This window comes from Lipotes vexillifer, unplaced genomic scaffold (genome assembly GCF_000442215.2).
Source record: "Lipotes vexillifer unplaced genomic scaffold, Lipotes_vexillifer_v1.1 scaffold1143, whole genome shotgun sequence".
Classification (NCBI taxonomy): domain Eukaryota; kingdom Metazoa; phylum Chordata; class Mammalia; order Artiodactyla; family Lipotidae; genus Lipotes; species Lipotes vexillifer.
In genome coordinates, this window is record NW_006770581.1 from 1,219,841 (window position 1) to 1,239,614 (window position 19,774).

Genomic DNA, 19,774 nt, shown 5'->3' on the forward strand with positions numbered 1-19,774 from the left:
CCCCCCCCCCCCAATCTGGGCTCTCTGAGGGGCCAGATGGGACAGGACCTCATCTCTGATGTGGCCTCAGGTGGGGGCAGCCCAACCACTGTCCCTCAGGGCTGTCCGAGGACTCAGGTCCATCCAGGGGCCTCTGAGCCTCTTCGGCCCCTCCCAGCCCCAGACCATGGTCAAAACAACAAAAACAGACATCCTGAGGTGCAAGACCCTCTCTGGTCCCCAAGCATCTCAGGGCCCGCCCGACCTGCAGGCAGAGTTCTGACCCACCCAGAACTCCATACTCCGAGAGGGAGCTGTTGCACACAGTGTAGGGGGCCTGGTGAGGCCAGAGGTGGTTCATGGGGACACACGTCCTCCGGTCAACTTCCTGGTCATGGAGAACGTGGTGCCGGTGACTGCAGAGACACAGACCAGGAAGGGGGGGGAGGCGGGCGGACTGAGCAGGACACCAGGCAAAGTCCCATAGGATGGCGACACCAAGAAGGCCGTGGAAAGCCAGAGCAATCTGATCCCTCCTCCGGGCAGCCTCCTCTCCCAATGGTGCCCTCACACATGCCCTGGGGGTCTTGGAGCACAGGCATGAGAGGCTCAGCTTCTCACCTAAGGAGGGATCCGATGAGACCTGCCTTGCCGACCTCCCAGATGCTGGGTGGAGCCTGAGACCGTAGGAGGCCACACTCCAGGGGCACCATCTCCCTGCCCATCCTGCCAGCCCCTTTACCACCTCACCTGCCCTGTCCAGGTTTACAGGAGGCAGGAATTCCTATGCATAAGGGGGGCCCCCCTGGCCAAACCCCAAGCCTTGTGAGGACTGACATGCAACTCAGGGTGCAGTGGAGTGGCCCTCTGTACCCTGGTTGGAGCAGGGCCAGCAGCGATGAGGGAGTGGGACGTGGGAAAGATGGCCTGTCGAATACTGGAAGCCACACCTCCAGGACTCACTAACATGGCAGAGACGGAGTTGAGATCCCAAACATCTGGGGTCCCAAACAGAGGAAATGTAATGAGGACAACCGGCAAGTGTAAAGTCCCTCATCTGGACTCAAAACCCAACTGCGAACAAGCAAGATGGTGGCAGGGAGCTGGCTTGACAGTAGTTCACAGAAGAGAAACAAAGGATCTTGAGGACCATAGATAACCACAAGGGTTGACATCAACTGACAGCTTGGGCCAAGCAGTCAGCTCTGCACGCTGGCCCCGTGGAGACAGAGGCGGCCTAGCAGCCCTCAGACAGCTTGGCCCAAGGGTGGGGGCTAGCGTGCTGATGGAGTTACCTGAGAACACCTCCTTGGCTTCCCAGACAAGGTCTAGGAAGAGAAGGAAGGGCCACTCCACTCCAGAGGCCCTGGGCCGACTGTGAGAGATCCCCAGCGCAGCTGAGCTCTCAGCTCCCCACAGGCACAAGGCTAATGCCCATAGGGCCTAGGGTCCAGAGCCCCCCACCCTCACCTGAATGTGCCCCTCTCCACGTCCTGCCCACTGAGCCGCACATGGATGCCTTCCTTGAGCAGGGAGCCAAAGGCCATGTACTCTGCCAGCGCCCAGTCCACTGTCCTCTTCCTGGTCATGTCCGCACGGCCCCGCAGGATGCGAGAGAGGCCTGCGGGAGGGGAGGGCCAGCCTGAGGGCCACAGGGGCTTGGCCACCCCATCTGGGACAGCCATAGTCCCTGGGACCTGGGCTGGGTATGTATATACTCAGTGTACACCCCTCCCACTGAGCAGGACCCCAGCAGGATGCAGGAGGCCCCTCCTCCAGCATCACCACTCCAGCCAACACACCGGGTCAGCCTGAGCCTGTGTCCCCACCAGCCTCGCTCCCTGCAGGAAGGAGCAGGCACCATTAGGCGATCATCTGCCACATGCATACGCCGCATTTGTTGATTCAGGGACGTTTCTCTTAAGCCCACGGGAGAGGTACCAACTTCCCCCACCCCTAGATGAGCAGACAGGCTCAGAAGAAGGAAGTCATTTACTCACGATCACATAGCTATGAAGGTGCTTGGATCTGAGCCCAGGCACCCGGCCCAGGCTGGGCTCCCATCAGCCCTACACCCACACAGACCCTGTGTGACGGCACAGAGCCGGTGCCCCAAGACACCTGGGCCTCCACGTGCATGTGGAGGAATCCTCTTGGAACGCCCACAGGCTGCTCAGAGGGTGCACAGGGGCCCCACTACCATTGCGGGAACCCTCCAGGCTGCCTGAGCAGAGGCCACGATGGCCACCATCGTGGCCAAGAGGCGCAGCCAGTGACCACCTACTAGCCCAGGGTCGCTCTCTGTCATCCACCCAGCCCAGCACTCTTGCCGCCCAACATTCTAGGCCCAACCGCCCCCTCCATGGGAAGCCCTTCTTTCCCTGCTCTCCTTCTGCCTGATGCAGGGATGCCCCCGGCAAAGGCATTGGGAAAATACAATGTGTCCCACAGAAGCCTGGTCACCAGCACCCAGCTGCGAGCGTGGCATCCACATCTGCTCACCCTGAGAGGAGCTGTTAACACAGGCACCTCATGGGGCACAAAGGAGGCACTGAGAGCTCCGCTGATCTACCCAAGACCAAGTCAAGATGAGGGCCGGGCCTCCCTGACTCCTGATGCCATCTCCCTTGGGGCACAATGTCTGGGACAGTGGCCCATGCTGGAGCCTGCACAGCAACCTCACCCGTGTGGATCTTAAAGTCCTCCAGGGGCACAGAGCTGGCCACTTCACCAATGTGGGTCAGCATGTCCTCTGGAATACCCGTGGCTGGGCATGTCATGCTCTTGGGCTCCCCGTCCACAGTGAAGAAGCCTGAGAGGGCAGAGGCTCTGTGACTTGTGTGTGGCAGTGGGGCCTCAACTCCCCTGGCCAGGCTGTCTCCCCAGGACTCAGGGGCCCACCTCTCCATTAACCCCAATGGCACTCAAACCCTGAGCCCATCCTGGGGACCTGGGACAGCTGACAGCACCCACCTAACATCCTCCCCTCCGGTGCCTGCGAGGCCCCTCCCTGGACCCAGGGTCACAGCCATCTAGCTCCGCCCCAGAGAGGACCGCTGAGCACCCCTCCCCCAGGGCCCACTCCACTTTGTGGTCCACCCTCCCTGACCCAGCCCTTTCCAGGAAGCAGCTCATCACATGTGTCCTGAAGGCGACACTATCTCCCTCTACTCCCGCCTACCCCACCTGCAGGAATCAGCCCCACACAGCCTCAGGGGTCTCAGGGATGGAAGCCCACAGCCTCTGGGCTAGACAGCAACGGCCCTCATTCAGGATCACTCCAGTCCTGGTCCCAGTGCCAGAGCCCAGGGCCCAGGCAAATCACTCTTAGCCACACGCTGCTCACTCACCAGGCCAAGGGGAGTCCAGCCAGTGCTTTATATGCAGGATCTTTTTATCCTTGGACCTGCCAAACGCCTCCTCACAGATCCGGTCATATTTGGCGATTTCTTCCTGAAATCAGGGTGAAGGCCTGGATTGAGGCAGCGATGCCCTGGGCAGCCAGAGGCTGAGTCAACCCAGACTCATAAACCCTGGTCACTCTTACCACGTTCTAGAGGAACTGTCTGCCCACTGGCCCACAGGGACCTTAAGGCCAGAGATAAAAGTCCCAGAGTGCAGGGGGAATCCTGGAAAGAGTTCAGGTGATTCCACTCAGCAAGGGACTTGGGGGAACACAGGAAAGACTCATAGTCCTTGCTCTGAGAGCTCCCTGAAGGCGGGAGGGCAAGCACATCCACAGATAACTACGGGGACAAACCCGGCTCAGGGCTACCTCCTACAGGAAGCCTTCTTGGACTCTGGCCTGAGGATGGGCTTCCATGCATCGCAGCGTTCACTGTATCCCACCAGGCTGTAAATGTCTTTGGTCCTCTGTCCCCCTTGATAACTGGGGGCTACTGGGGACAAGGACCATATTGGCTACCTCTATAAACTGCCAGTGCCCAGCACTGGGCTTATGACAACAGCAACCACCTCAGGGTCTTGGCTCCAGCAAGGGTGATCCCAGGAGCTGACCGGGCCCACCTCGAATTCCTGCAGGGTCACTGTGCCCTCAGCGATGAGCTTGTCTGCATACTTCTTCAGCACAGGCACCTGCCTGTGGATCTGCTTGTACATGAGCGGCTGCGTGAACATGGGCTCGTCCATCTCATTGTGGCCACGCCGGCGGTAACAGACCTGCAGGGACAGAGTGTGGGTCCCCACGCCCAGGCGGTGTGGCTGGCGCAGTCACTGCACAACTGGGGCACATCTGGCAGGCCACATCCTGTGAGGCCTCACCAGCCCCCGCTATGACCCATCACCAAATGCCCCCCTCCGCCGGCCTCCGCAGAGATGGTGCTCAGCGGTTCTAAACCTGCTGCTCAGCCCCGACTAGCAAAGATGTTGCAGACCTGGCGCACTTGCCACGGCAGGGACAGTCCGAGCACCTCCACCTCAGTTCCCCAGACCCACCAGGTCCACCACGACGTCTTTATTGAAGGTGTTCCTCCACTCGGCCGCCACACTGCACACATACATCACGGCCTCTGGGTCGTCTGCATTCACATGGAAGATGGGCGCGTTGACCACACGGGCCACGTCGGTGGGGTATGGTGAGGAGCGGGCCATCCGGGGGTCCGTGGTGAAGCCAATCTGCAGAAGCAGGAGGCACTGAGAGCTGGACAGCAGCAGCCGCCTGGGAGACCAGAGGGCCAGGGGGCCAGGGGAGGGGCACCTTTGCCTTGAGGTCCATCTGGTGTGCTCAGGAGGTGCAGGGGACATGATGGGGTAACAGTGGATGACCTCGAAATCAGACATAGCCGCGGGCCCCACGGGGACAGCAGTGACACCAGGGGAATTGTGTCTGCTCTTTCTCCTGCAATCATTTTTATACAGTGGGAGTGGGGAGCGCAAGTTGGGGTAAAACCCAGTCTCACCAGTTACTAACTGTACAACCTTGGGCCAGGTACTTAATACCCAAAGCCTGTTTCCTCATCGATTAAAAGGGCTCATTAAATTCCTACCTCACAGTGTTATACTGTGAAGGTTAAATGACTTAATATGCGAATAAGGTAGTTAACCCAGGGCTTTACAGGCTCAGAAGAAGAGCTGTTATTAACCACAGCTACCTTTTTTAAAAGCAAAGGCTGTGAGAGTTGTGTTCTAAGACTGCCTGGGTCACATGGAGCTCAAGGCAGCATCTAGTTACATGTTCAGCCTCAGTGCTTGCTAGGTGCTGGTTATACCCATCTTCCTCTGTCCTTACTGCTTTCTCACATATATAATATGGGGGGAGGGGGCTGCAGAGGGAAGGACAGAGAGACACAGACAGAGACAGACAGATGTATACACCTCCCAGTTCCACAGACCAGGAAACTGAGGCTGAGAGATCAGGCATCTTGCCTGAAATCACACTCTGGTAAGTAGCAGAGCGGGGGGGTTAAACCCAGAAATGCCTCACTCGTGCCCTCAAAGTGCTGCCTGGATTCATGGATGGATGACACTGACAGGGCCCAGCACACAGCACAGGCCCTCACCTGGTTGTTGACGACGACGTGCACGGTACCGTTGGTGGTGTAAGAGGGCAGGTCACTCAGGTGGAAGGTCTCATAGACCACACCCTGGCCAGCGAAGGCGGCATCCCCATGGACCAGGATGGACATGACCTGCAGGGCAGGATATAAGCCAGGAGGGGGCCCCATGCCCCAGCCCGTGCAGCCCAGCCCTGCTCCTGGACTTCAGAGATTCAGAGCCTACCCCTCGGAGCTCACCCCTCAGAACCCAGGACCTCGGGCCCAGGCAAGCTCACCTTCTTGCCCTGAGCATCCCCGCGGTAGAACTGCTCTGCCTTCGTCTTCCCCTGCACCACGGGGTCCACAGCTTCCAGGTGGGAGGGGTTGGCCACGAGCGACAGAGTGATGTTCCTGTTTGTGACTCGGTTGATCCTCTCATGGTACATGCCGAGGTGATATTTGACATCTCCGGAGCCCTGAAGGTTGAGGTGGCCTGTGATGAACCTCCCCCCCACCCTATCCCAGACATGCAAGCTTACAGTGGCGCTGGGACATTCCCCGGATTCTGCTCCCTGGGAAGTCTGTTTTGCCCCTGACTCACACCTGCATCCTTCCCCCAAACCCAGCACAACGCCCTTCTTGCCCTCCAGGCTGGCCTAAGAAACGTAGGCAGGTTCCCTGGGCCTTGGCTCCCTTATCGGAGCCCCTCCACATTATCAACAACCATCCTCTCTGCATTAATGATGGCAGAGTGGGGAAGGGGTAAGGCACCCGTAGGAAGGGGCCAGCCAGCAGCAGTGAAGGCACGGAAATGAAGGGTGGCTCTTAATTGGCATTGAGACCACGGGCTAGGCCTCTGGGCACACATTGGAGCAGGACCCGTACCTAACTTCTTGCACCAAAGTAACCAAAAATGTACAGACAAGCCATAGTATCGGGGAAAACATGACATACTTTATGATCTTGGAGTAGGGAGAGTCTTTCTGAACAATGTACAAACCTCAGAAGCCATAAAGGATAAGACAGCTAAAATCTAATATATTTGCCATGTGGGAAGAAGACCCATGCACAGTATTAGGGGGAAAAAATCAAGCTGGGAAAATATTTATCAGACAAACGCAGGCAAAGGGCTATAACTCCTTCAATACATAAGGCACTTTTACAACTGGTGAGATAAAGCCCAAAAAACCCATAGGAAAATGAGCAAAAGCCAGGAAAAGGAACTTACAGAAAAAGGCACCCATGACTTAAACACGTGAAAAGACGCTCAAATTCAAAACAGAGAAATATGTTCAAATGCAGTCACTTTTGGACCTAGCACATTGGCAAAGATGGAAAGGTTGGACAGAGTAAGGGAAGCCGGGGGCCTGGGATCCTCGCACACAGCGTGTGGGCTCGCTGCTGTCTGCAAGCTCTTTGGAGGGCAATTCAGTCCTACCTCCTCAGCTCCAGCCACTGCATTTCTCGGACACCATCTAAAACTGCACGCACACATGTGTGCAAAGACACTCATTCCACCACCTAATGCTCATCAATGGGAGACAGGAGAAACTAGAGGGGCACTCGAAGCTCGGGGAGCTCTGTGTGCAGCTCTGAAACAGTGACAGCTCATTAAGTGAAAACAGCAAGGTGGCCAGCGGCATCATGAGCTGCTCCCCTGGCTTTTTACAAATAAAGCTGTACTGGACACATACGTGTGTTCGCACTGCGTGAAACATTTCTGGAAGTACACACTTTAACACAAAAACTGACCACAGCAGAGCCTATGGGGAGCAGGAAAGGGGTCTCAGAAGGGAAACACTCTCATTGTGTAATTTTTTCTTCAAACGATGCTTACATTACTTTTTCTATTAAAAAAAAGTAAATCTGTTTAAAGTGTCCTTTGGCCAGGTTTTACAGTTTACTCACATGTCGTCTCTGATTCCTCACAACCATTCTGGGGGCAGGAAATTTTATCCCCATTTTACAGAAGAGCAAACTGAGGCTCAGAGAGATGAAGGTGCTTGAGAAAAATGAACATGATGGCAGGAAGATTCTGGATTGGGAGCCAGCAGATGTGGATTCTAGTCCTGCTCTGGCCTAATGTGCTGGATGATTTTGGAGCAGTCATTTAAAGTGGTTCATTTTAACAAACCATGCACCTGTGCTGAGTGCTGGGGCTTCGGGAATGAGGTCCCTGCCATCACCCTGCTACCAGCCTGGAAGGGAAAACAGACAGACACACACACACACACACACACACACACACACACAGGCACACATGCGCGCGATGGAGAAGGCCAGAGTAGAGACGGATCTGCTGGGAAAGGAGGCACAGAGGAGGGAGAGACAGGATTGCTGCCTGGAGGACCAGGAAAGTCACTAGAAGGGGAGACGGGCAGGGCTGGGAAAGAGGCAGAGAGCAGAAGAGACACACACACACACACAGGCGTGCGTGCGCGCGATGGAGAAGGCCAGAGTAGAGACGGATCTGCTGGGAAAGGAGGCACAGAGGAGGGAGAGACAGGATTGCTGCCTGGAGGACCAGGAAAGTCACTAGAAGGGGAGACGGGCAGGGCTGGGAAAGAGGCAGAGAGCAGAAGAGAGGAAGGCCATCTGGCTGAGGGCCCAGCATGGGCAGAGGCATGGGGTATGAGGCATACATGACACGTATACGTGCCAGGAAGTGGGTGAGGGCAGAAAAATATTCTCTCTGCTCATTGGTGGGCACAGGAAACCCTCCTGACCTCCCAACGCTGTGCTGGTCAAACAAGTGAGCGAGGCAGCCCTTCAGGGCAGGTAGACAGGACCCTGGGCACAGAGGTATGGCCACATGAGCTGAACTGAATAACTTCAGGCACTTCCCTGCACACCTCTCTGGGCTTCAGTCCCCCTAGCTGGAAAGAGGGAGGTTAGCCCAGATTACCCGAGGGCTCTCCCAGTTGTTGGAGATCATAGCACTTGGCTCCAAAACACCTTAGGGGCCTCACACAGACACCCCCAGCCTCTCTCCCACTCTTCTGCATGTCCGTCCACCTCAGGGTCTGTCTGAGCCTGCAAGCTCCTGGCCCAGGCCCTCTCCAGTCCACCTCCCAAATACCCAGCTCTCCAGAGGCTCCGGGGCCTGGGCCTGGCACCCACCTCATCCGCCGCCTCCAGCTTGGGGTCAAACTGGCAGAAGATCTGCTCCAGGTCCTTGCGGATGACGTTGGCCAGCACATTCAGCCTGCCCCTGGAGCCAGAGGGGGCAGGGCTCTTACCATGCTCCCTGCCCACCTGGGACCTATCGGAATTAGCATGGGGACTGGAAGGCCCCACCCTCTCAGCCTGCCTCAATCTACAAGGCATGTGAGCGGGTCCAGCTGGCCGACCCCCCTGGACAGGCAGGCATCCCCACCTACAACTCAGACTCAGGGAGGCCCTCGCAAGCAGGGAGCCACCCAGCCTCATGGCAGGGTGTCTACTCACCCCTCTCCCCAACCAAAAGCTGAGCCCAACCCAGCACTTTGACCCCAAGCTGCTAACGAATCACAGCTGCTCACACATGGGTAGCGGGGAGGAAAGCAGCCAGGCCCAGGGATTCTCCAGTCCAGCCTGAACTTCCCATCGGGGGCAATCTATTCAGGGGTGGGCACCAGCCTGATGGGGGCACAGGACATGACTCCGAACCCGCTCCCAATAGACTACCAGCAGACACCGGCTCCAGGCCTGCTCACACCCTGACCTCCAGCCATGCACGGCCCAGTGACAGAAGGGCAGCGCTCTTCCAGCAGGCCCCTCTCCTGCTCTGCGGTGGCGGCAGGGCTGTGGGATCACAGGAGCCAGCCTCTCTGGGCAAAGCCTCCGGCCTCAAAGGCCCCTCCCCAAATACGGAGGCCTGGCCGAGGGCAGCCCTTGGCTCTGGAGCCCTCCTCAGGCCAGGAGCCTGGCCAGCACCACCACCCAGTCCCAGAGCTGCCTGACGGCCCAGCACCATCCTCTCCCACAGTTCTACTGAGGCCACGTATGCCCCTGCCTCCTCAGACCACGGGGCCAGCTCTGCACGACCCTCTGACCAGACACCAAGCATTTCTGGTACCCCCAGAGCACGGAGCCTGTGTGGCAAAGCTCGGGCTCCCGGGAGGTCAGCCCACAGGGTGGAGACCCTACTCACAATGCATCCTGATGCCCCTGGTGCTGATGCAGTCCGGAGCTGGCCCACCTGTGAGCAGCTGGAAACAGGCACAGGAAATGCAGGGGCTTTGCCCCCCAGACTGCTTAGCAGTCCTCTTCCAGCCCATTCAGCAGAACCCCTGGCCACCTTGGCCATATTCCTCATTAGCCCACAGGCTCCAGCTCAGAGGTAACTGCCCAGTGGCCAGACCAGCCTTCCAAGTCTTTATCAAAGTCACAGGAAACGTGTGGCCAGCTTGCAGCCGGGGAAAGAGACCCTCGGCTCACCTCCAGAGATCTCCCACCAGGGGATGCGAACCTGAGGCCACCTGCCCAGGCTCTGCCCTCACTTCCCTGGGATGTGCCCCTCCACATCTCCTTGTCCACAGGAACCTCAAGTAGCGTGATATACCCCTCTTCTGTAACCTCAATACTCCTGGGGACAACAGCAACATGGTGAGACAGAAACAGTTTAAGAGAGCCTGGTTCCATGTGGCTTTGGCCACGAGCTTTCTGTGATGAGCAGCCCAGGGCCCAGGGACTCTGATAACTTTCTAGACCACTTTGCCTCTATCCCCAGGTCCCACCAACACCCCTGCTCTGATTTTCAAAGCCTCCTGTCCACCTCAGCTTGCTGGGCCTGGAGGAGAATGCACAAGGCTGAGGCAGCGAGAAGGGCCCACCTGTGTGGCATCCCCAGGATGACATTCTCGATCCCCATCTCGCTGGATTTGTCGATGATGGTCTTGAGGGCAGGAATCATGACCTCACAGCCCTCCAGGCCAAACCGCTTCTCCGAGGACCACTTCCGGGCCAGGAAGTCTTCAAACCTGCTTGGGGAGAGATGGGGAAGGATGGAGAGGCTGAGCTCCTGAGGGCTGTTCATGAGGGCTCGGAGCAGGATGCCAGGACACAGGAAGCTGCAAAGTCACCTCCCTCTGCGCAGTCCAGGACCTGGCACAGACATCATGATGCTCCTACCAGCAAGCAGCATAGGTCGGGGCGGGGAGGCTGAGGGTCCTCCCAACTTAAACAGACCTCTGGCTCCATCCATTCCCAGTTACCACCCTCTCTTCCCCTTCCAGTCACACTGCTCCAACTAGCCATTCCCCTGCTCCCAGACCACTGCCCTCCAGCACACACGTGCCCTGGGGCTCTCTCATCATGCCCCAAAGATACCTCACAGCTCAACTCAAATTCCAGCCCACATGTCACTGCCCAGGGAGCCACTTTACTCCTAGCAGCTGGGCTAGGGGCTCCTCCAGGCCCCCGCAACCCTGGGCAGACCCAGCTTCAGAGAAGTTCAGGGGCAGAGCCAGGCAGTGCCCCACCTGCAGGAAGGCGCTGCTACACTCACTCCACACAGGGACAACTTTCTGCCACTTCCACCCTCGTTCGGTGTCATGTTCTCCTGGAGCACCATCCAGCCCTGCCTTCCCTTACCGGGCACCCTCCTACTTTCTTAGCCAGGGCCTGGGACGTTTCATACAGCCCTGGAGCAGGCCCCCCAGCCACTCTGACTGCCTGGGGTGGTGCTGGGAGCCTGACCTCATAGAGCGCACCAGCCGGGCCAGCAGGGTCCGCTTCTCCTCGCTGGAGAACTGCATCACGCCAGGGGTCTCGAACTTCTGCCGGATCCACTGACACTGCTCCACGTCATTGATGAACATGAACTCCAGACCGATATGCTGGCAGTATGTGTTCTGGGGGAAAGGGGAGCACTCCACGAGGAGCCAAGAAGAAGACCGACCGCCTTGGGATCTGGAACAGAAAAGGCAGCGCCCTCCCTCCCTCTATCGCACGCCAGAGCTTCATCAGCTGTGCCCGACACACCTGCCTGTGCTCACCTCCAGGCGCCGAATGATCTCCCGCAGAGAAAGGGTGTTTTCAGAGCCTCCAATAAAGGTAGTTGTGGGCAGCTGGAACTCCTTATCCAGGTCAGCCTCCCGCAGGTCGTAGAAGGCTAGGAGGCACACATGGCAGAGCCCGGGCAGCAGAGAGGAGAGAGGGGTCAGGCCCAGGTGGGGATCAGCTGTATCCCCAGACCTCCCAACAGTGCCCCCAGGACCCTCCCGCCATGTCTATCCTAAAGCTCAAAGGCCCTCTGTCTGCAGGGCACAGGGCATGAGTCAGAGCCTAGCTTGCCGCCATAAGGGTGGGCCTGGACAGGTGTCTCAAGCTTGCTGAGCATGGCACACCAGCTAGGGAAGATGGGGAGACCTCCCTTGCAAGGACACCATGCATAGCTGGGCAAGGGTCAGAAGAAAGCCTCCTAGGCTGCTTGCTGAAACCCAAGACCCAGAGGCACTGTAGGCACAGAGCCCCTCAATGGGCACAGGCACCAGCTGGCTCTGGTGTCGCCAGGGCAACAGGAAAGGGTACCGACTCACCCAATTTATCAATGGTGGTGATTAAGTCTGAGGGCACAAAGGAGTCCAGGTCTGCATCCAGAATGCCCAGGGGGTCCAGTTGGGCCACATGGTGGCCACGGATCTGGAGAAGGGGAAAAGGTCGGGGCGGAGCTGGAACACAGCTGGACAGACCCTCACCAAGACTGAGATTCTGGGCCCTGGCCCCTCAAGTCCCCCTTCAGAATTTCAAGTTTCCACATATCTCCAGCACCCAGCCACTGAACAGTTGCCTAGGAGACCCCACCATAGCCACTAAGGTGGCAGGAGCTCAACTCTGTTTAAAAGTACAACATGCAGCTTTCAAAAACAGGAAAGAATGCATACACAAAAGTAGTTACTACGGTACTATTAGTAATTGCAAAATTCTAAAAACTTCCCAAATGTCCATCAACAGGAGACTGGCAAATGGATATGGGAAATCCACACAGGGGATACTACAGAGCTGCTAAAAGGAATGAGGAAAATTCCTAACTGCTACTATGAGGTTGTCTCCACAAAATATTATTAAGCAAAAAAGCAAATTACAGAAAAGTGTGTGTGGTAAACTACCCATTATCTAAGAAAGGGAAGAGAAAAGTAAACACATTCATTTGCATATATTTGTATATATTTGCATGTCTACAAATAAATATATGCATTAGAAGAATAAACAGTAAAATAAGAAAACTATAAAATAAGGAAAATTATTACCTACAGGGAAAGGACAAAATAGGGCAGAGCAGCAGGGCTAGAAGCTAGACTTTTAAGAATATATCTTGCATTGATGATTTGACTTTGGAATCTTATAAATATTTTATAACACTATAAAACAAAATTAAGTTTTAAAAATTGAAAGTAAGACAAAACAAATGAATTAATGCATCCATTTGGTGGCATAACTACATAGAGAGGAACTATTCCAACTGACTAACAGAATATTCCCCAAAGACAAACAGAACTGCAGGAATAAAAAGATCATAAATTCATTTACAGTACCAATCAGCAGTGGTAGTACTAGAATTGTATTCTCAGACTGTCATGTGTGGATTTTGGGAAAATCAAGTAAGTCATTGTATTGCTGTCTTTGAGAACCTCTATTTTTGGTATCTTTAAAAGGAGATGGTGACATAAGACTGATGAGGTCAAGGACAAACACTAAGTCCTACATTTGATGTATATAGAAACATCAGTATAAACCCATAAAGTATGGTATCTTTAAAAAAATACATACTTCCTGGCTCTAACCACCAAAAGAACCCAGAAGTCATGACCAAACCAATAGCAGTAAATACTCCCTCACTCCCTGGAGAACTGGCTGGACAGAAATGTGCGAGATGAGCTCAAAGCATCTTGTCCTACCAGATAGCAAAGGGGTGCTCAAACACTACTGGGGCTGGGAAAAAGGACACATTTTGAGCAACAAAAAGGATAATATCTATAGCAGACTGAAACTCATTAAATATGTTTAAATTCATGCATTCATATCATACTATGAAAAAGAAGAAAAACCTTTATTGGCCATCTTTGGAGGATGCTAGGAAACCATGTCATCATTTTGAAAATCCATCAACAAAAGGAAAAGTCAAGCACTGATCCTGCCCTCCCTATACAATTTGTACCTCAGGATAAACAGAGCTGACAAAGGGAAGGTTCTCACGAGACAAGTATTTCAGGTAATAAACAAAGAAAGAAAGAATTAGAATATCACCACTTTTACCACTCCCAATGACTTAATGTGTCCAGGAAATAATTATCTTTAGCTGCTAACTGATGAAGTGCCCATCACCACCAGGAAGCTGATTTTGCAACAACAGGAAAAATCAAATCTATGTTGGATCAAGCATCTAGATCTAACTACCAATTTACAGAAATTACATGGGACAAAGGGACAGATGAAGTGACACCATGAGGATGCAATCAGCACAATCCAGACTCGAGAAAATGCTATAGGACAAACAACCTGGTTCCTTATACACACACACACACACACACACACACACACACACACACAGAGCAAGAAACACAAAAAGAAATCGAGAGGAACCCGCAGAGTAGAGTACAAGAGACTTGAAAAGCCATGTCAACATATCACAACCTGTGGCTTTATTTGGATCCTGATTCAAACAAGCAGCAAAAAGAAATGCTAGGACAAACAGGCAAACATGAATACCACCTGGGTATTTGGTGACATTAAGGATTATTACTATTTTTAGGTGTGATTATACTATCACGGTATATTTGAATTTTTTTTTTTTTTTTTTTGCGGTACGTGGGCCTCTCACCGTCGTGGCCTCTCCCGTTGATGAGCATAGGCTCCGGATGCGCAGGCTCAGCAGCCATGGCTCACGGGCCCAGCTGCTCTGGGGCATGTGGGATCTTCCCGGACCGGGGCACGAACCCGTGTCCCCTGCATCGGCAGGCGGACTCTCAACCACTGCGCCACCAGGGAAGCCCATATTTGAATATTTTTAAGGGAGGCTTTACCTCTGGAAATACGTGCTGAAACGTTCAATGAATGAAATGATATGAAGTCTGGGATTTGCTTCAAAATAATCAGTGGACGGGCTTCCCTGGTGGCGCAGTGGTTGAGAGTCTGCCTGCCGATGCAGGGGACGCGGGTTCGTGCCCCGGTCCGGGAGGATCCCACATGCCGCGGAGCAGTTGGGCCCGTGAGCCATGGCCGCTGAGCCTGCGCGTCCGGAGCCTGTGCTCCACAATGGGAGAGGCCACAATAGTCAGAGGCCCGTGTACTGCAAAAATAAAAATAAAAAAAATAATCAGTGACCTATGGGTGGAGCCGGAGGTGGGTAAGATGAATCAAGACTGGCCCTGTATTGATGGGGGTTCACGACATAATTCTTCTACCTATTATATTCTTGAAAACATGCATTAAGAAGCAGCCTGGGGTTTTTTTCAGTACTATGTGCAGATGAGTCAGACCAGAGCTCAGCCCCCAAGTGACCTGTGAGGGGCTACAGCCCACCCAGTAGGTGCTCACTACCAGGCAGATTTTTATCATGCAAGTATGGAGTAACATTCCTGAATCCAGAGACCATCCTGCTAGAAGGACCCTAGTGCTTTGGTCTTGGCCAGTGAAAGAACAAAGAGCTGCTGCAGAGCTGGGACTGTACTTAGAAGATAAGGCCCTCAGGCCATACTCTGAATGCTACCCTGTATTTCATACAGAGTTGTATGTTCCTTGTCCTTTTTCAAAGTCAACAGTCAGATCACTTTCTGCCTCTTTCAGCCAGCCAAGAAAAACATAATTACAATCACTGCTGTTTAATCGCAGGTGGCCCACGATCCACGGGTCCTGAGGCCAGTGAGGGAGCCCAGTCCTATGCACCTTTCCTCTTCCGCCCCAGCACACCTGGGCAGGCAGCTGCTATCCTACACAGAGTGCGTCATTCAGAGGCAAGGTGCCATTTCCATTTGCTAAGGCCTCCCTTCTCCCGAGTTCCTGCAGCGGCTTGCTGCACCCTCCCACGGAGTCTCTGCCAAGGACCCCAGGATGCCCCTACCCTTCCTTCTGCATGTCTTCAAGACAAGTTTCTTTTATGAAATACCTCCTGCCACTGATTCCCAGACAGATCCCAAATGATTACATTTTTATGGAGTGAACACCCAGAACAGCCCTCCAGTTAGTCCTGTTCGGTCAAGACCAAGAATAGGAAACATCATCAGGACTGTTTGACATAGCAAGAGCCCAGCCTGGGAACCCAGCAGAGGGGAGCCTAAGTCTCCAGGACAGAGCAGCTGACGGGGGAGAGCTGCTTAATGAACTATTCATTCATTCCACAAATACTAATTAAGCACCTGCTGGACATCAGCCCCTGTCCTCTTGGAATGCTCAGTCAAGAGGAGAAAACACACATTAACAAGGGGCAATCTACTCACCTTTCATTCAACACTCACTGAAACTGATCACTCACTAAGCACTTCTCCAGGTCCTGGGGCAGAGTGGTGTGGGCGACAGATGACACTCCATGAGAAAGACCCAAACAAACCACTTTACACAAAAAATACAGGGGGTGGTAAGTGATGTGAATGGTAATGTGACAAAGAGCAGGAGGAGGGGCCAGAGCCACCAAGCTCTCTGAAGTGACGCTGGAGCTGAGCCAGTCTTCTTGCTGTCAGCACCTGGCCACACCCCAGGAGCCTGTACCCTCCCAGCCACTCACCTGGTAGGCCCGGATCAGAGACTGCACAGCCAGGTGGTCCTCCACCAGCTTACTGGTCTTGGTCCGGCTCAACACTGCCGGCCTGCTCTCAGGGACAACAGAAAGGGGCCGGGGCTGAGCTGGGCCATAAGAGGCATCCTCACTGGCTTTCCGGAAGAAGCTGTCCCAGGACTGGGCAGGGGCAGAAGCAAGAAAACAGCCAGGTTAGGGCCTGGGAGTAGTGGGGGGTGGCCCAGGCTGGGGCCCTAGGGGACATCAGTCTTCCTTCATCACCATAGCTCTCAGGGCCCTCCCAGGACCCTGCCAACAATACCCTTCTCAATCAGCCCAGGGCCCCCACCCAAATTCTGGATCTCTCCAGGACCCAGCTTGGTAGTGGGTGGGGGAGGTAATAAGCTGTGATCAAGGGGCTTTAGGTATGAAACGGGCTTCTATCCATAGGCGAAACATGCCCTCACACACTGTGGGTTGGAGGCAGCTCTGTGGAGGGTAAGGGCAGGCAGGCCCTCAACATTTCCAATGCATGTATCTTTTGAACCAGCAATTCCACTGCCAGCAATTTACTCTACAGATGTACTTGGACAGGTGTGCCTACATGTACAAGGATGTTCCCTGAAGGATAGTTTATAAAAATGACAATGTAAAAACAATCTAAGCAGTGATCAACAGGAAACTGGTTAAATAAATGATGGTAAATTTAGATTCTGGAAAATTATGTAGTCTTTTTTTTAAAAGACGCATTTATTTATTTATTTATTTATTTATTTTTTTTTTTTTGGTGGTACGTGGGCCTCTCACCGCCGTGGCCTCCCCCGTTGCGGAGCACAGGCTCCGGACGCGCAGGCCCAGCGGCCATGGCCCACGGGCCCAGCCGCTCCGCGGCACGCGGGATCCTCCCGGACCGGGGCACGAACCCGCGTCCCCTGCATCGGCAGGCGGACTCCCAACCACTGCGCCACCAGGGAAGCCCCAAAAGACGCATTTATTATTGTGGATGTGGAATATTGCCAAGATATGTTGTAAAGTGAACACAGCAGAAGAGGATGTATGCTTTGCTACTATTCGTGCAGAAACAAAAAGCTGATGGGCACATGCACCAGCACCTCCATGTTCTAGCAGAACACATACAAAAGTGCTTTCCTCTACGCCCTCTCGTACAGTACTGGTGGGAGAATAAGATGGTACAAGCCGTGTGGAAAGCAATTTGGCAACACCCATCAAAATTATGTACACAGATGCCCTCTAACCCAACAATTCCACTTTGGGGAATTTATGCCACAGTTAGCTGCACACGTGCAGGATGATGAACGTACAAGACGATGTAGTACAGCACCGGTCATGACAGCCAGAGACTGGAAATGAGCCAGATGCCTTTCCCTGGGGATGGATGTAGAACATCCATCCAAACAGTGGAATACTATACAGCTGGGAAAAAGAAAATGAGGCTCTTGAGGTACTGACATGGAAAATCTTGGAGATGTATGCTGAGTGAAAAAAGCCTGGGGCAAAACAGTGGATGTTACATGTTACTTTTTGTGTAAAGGGGGAGAATCCAGAGTTATGTCTGCAATAAGTTTATCTGAATGGATATAGAAGAAATTAAGAATAGACTGGGGAACAGACAGGTAGGAGCTGAGCAGATACGGGATGGAATGGGAGGAAGGCTTTTCACTGTAGAACTTAATACTTTTTGTTTTTGGATCATGTGAACATATTACTTTCCTCTGAGGCATGTGAGTGAAGGAGAGAGAGTAGCTACGCTTTTCACTTTTGTCCTGGCATCTGATTTTGATTTTTTTTTTTTTTAACCATCAGTGGGTACCTATTTCATCAGCTTACTATATATGTAAACACTTATGCTCCTAACTATATAACAAGAGGCCATCTGGAGACGGCACTGCATGACCAAGGGGGCAGGGATGGGCCTCAGACCGGGTGTGACTGAGCAAGGCTCAGGGCTTCTCAAGCCAGACCACCACCCACTGGCTGGTCCAGCAACAGGACAGCAATGGACTTTCCTCACCCAATATGAGGACCAAGCTCTTTCACAAAGATGATGGAGGACCTGAGAGACAAAGAAACCTGCCCGGGCTCACAGAGCAGGCAAGTTGCTTCTCCCCACTCCCCTCTCCACAGCCCAGCCCCAGGACTTTCTCTCCTGCACAGAGGGCAGGGTTGGGGTGCCAACCTTGTGGACACTCTGGGGGTTTTCCAACCAGGCGAAGTACATCTCCTCCATGTAACTGGAGCCGCCTCCAACTTTGCTGCTTGGGAAGGTGGCCGGTGGCCCAGACGACGTGCTGTACCAGCTGAACCTTTGGACGCCATGTGCGGCCAGGAGCCTCGAGGCCTGTGCCCCAAGCCGGGATGGCAGCAGCCTCAGCTGACTCATTCTGGACACAGGCAACAAGGGAGAGACATAAACCACAGGACTGGGATGGAAGGAAGGAGGCTCTGGCAGCCACTCGTCCGCTCATATGGCATTTGCTGGGCCTACTGGGCAGGTGGCCCTGGGCTAGGCAGTGACGAGACAGAGATGAGAGGGACAGTCAGCCAGGCCTCCTGAACACCCCGCAACTCAGGCAGCGGAGTCCTCCAGGGACTGGGTGCTCCATGCCCGGTCAGAAAAAGGCCGGAAGCAAGGCGTCTGGCTGAGCTGCACTATCTCGAGGCCCATGGCACTGCTGGGTCTCTAGTCATTGTGACCAAAGGGGACCAGTGACTTCCCCTGACTGCAGTATAGGCCCAGCATGTCCTCCCAGGCCAGAAGGCCAATGACACGGGCCTCAATGGCCCCGCTTCACATCGGGGACGACTGAGGCTCAGAGAAGGGAAGGGCACTCGGGGACAGTGGAGGGCAGACCAGAGGCAGGTGCCTTGCCCAGCCAAGCTCCCAGTTGCAGCTGCCCTCTTTGGCTCCCATACCCTGCCCAGAGCTTACACTCAGGACAGCTAACAGCTCAGGGGGTACATACAGGCTGGAATCCCACTCAGGGTGGAGAGGAAAAAGAACCTGGAGCTCATCTCACCCCCGCAATCCCCCCTGCTCTTTCCCAGGGAAAATGCTTGAACAACGGGCTTTCAGGAGTCCGTGTGTACATATGCGGAGGTGGGGGGGGGAGGGGGCTTCCTCTTCCCCCCAGAAGACAGAGGTTCTCGGATAAGAGGCTCCTCTCAGAACCTCTGTTCCTCTACATCACCCCCCAACACAACTGTAAGCAGAGCCTCCTCCTCTTCCCCAGCATTGCCTGGACACAGACGGCTCCCCCTGAATACTTGCTAACACCCTTCTGCTCAGAGAATCCCAGCCTGTGAGTAGGGTGCAGCACCAGGACCACCCCACCAGGGGCCATGCAGGCAGGAGGGCCTGCTTCCCCCCGCATAACTCAGTCCCAGAAAGTGTGTCTTTCTGCCTGGGCCTGGGCCCGGCCCCGAGTCAATGCTCCTGGGGCCAGATGTGCCCAGCTCACAGGGCACACACCCCGCCCCAGCTCAAACAAGTCACCAGAACCAGCTGGCTGGACCTTCTATTCTACAAGGGGTCAGGCCCCAAGGCAGGGCATGGCACAGCCCTCCTAGCCCACGTGCTCCCTCTTTC

The 19,774-nt window shown here is 54.4% G+C and overlaps 1 protein-coding gene across 2 annotated transcripts in view; it reads right to left on the minus strand.

Moving 5' to 3' along the window:
* The window catches only part of OGDHL (oxoglutarate dehydrogenase L), a 28,848-nt gene that overhangs the window by 5,973 nt on the left and 3,101 nt on the right, over positions 1-19,774 (minus strand). The window contains exons 2-16 of one of the 2 annotated variants that reach the window (XM_007446241.1): positions 18,365-18,569; positions 16,177-16,347; positions 11,996-12,098; positions 11,453-11,568; positions 11,154-11,308; positions 10,289-10,435; positions 8,595-8,685; positions 5,771-5,950; positions 5,499-5,627; positions 4,435-4,614; positions 4,006-4,158; positions 3,330-3,432; positions 2,663-2,791; positions 1,450-1,600; positions 268-395 (exon numbers count right to left, since the gene is read on the minus strand). In XM_007446241.1, coding sequence (XP_007446303.1) covers positions 268-395; positions 1,450-1,600; positions 2,663-2,791; positions 3,330-3,432; positions 4,006-4,158; positions 4,435-4,614; positions 5,499-5,627; positions 5,771-5,950; positions 8,595-8,685; positions 10,289-10,435; positions 11,154-11,308; positions 11,453-11,568; positions 11,996-12,098; positions 16,177-16,347; positions 18,365-18,568 — 2,140 coding nt within the window. In that variant the 5' untranslated portion in view covers position 18,569. Of the gene's footprint in view, positions 1-267; positions 396-1,449; positions 1,601-2,662; positions 2,792-3,329; positions 3,433-4,005; positions 4,159-4,434; positions 4,615-5,498; positions 5,628-5,770; positions 5,951-8,594; positions 8,686-10,288; positions 10,436-11,153; positions 11,327-11,452; positions 11,569-11,995; positions 12,099-16,176; positions 16,348-18,364; positions 18,570-19,774 lie in introns of those variants that run through there. The other variant, XM_007446242.1, reaches the window with a different exon arrangement.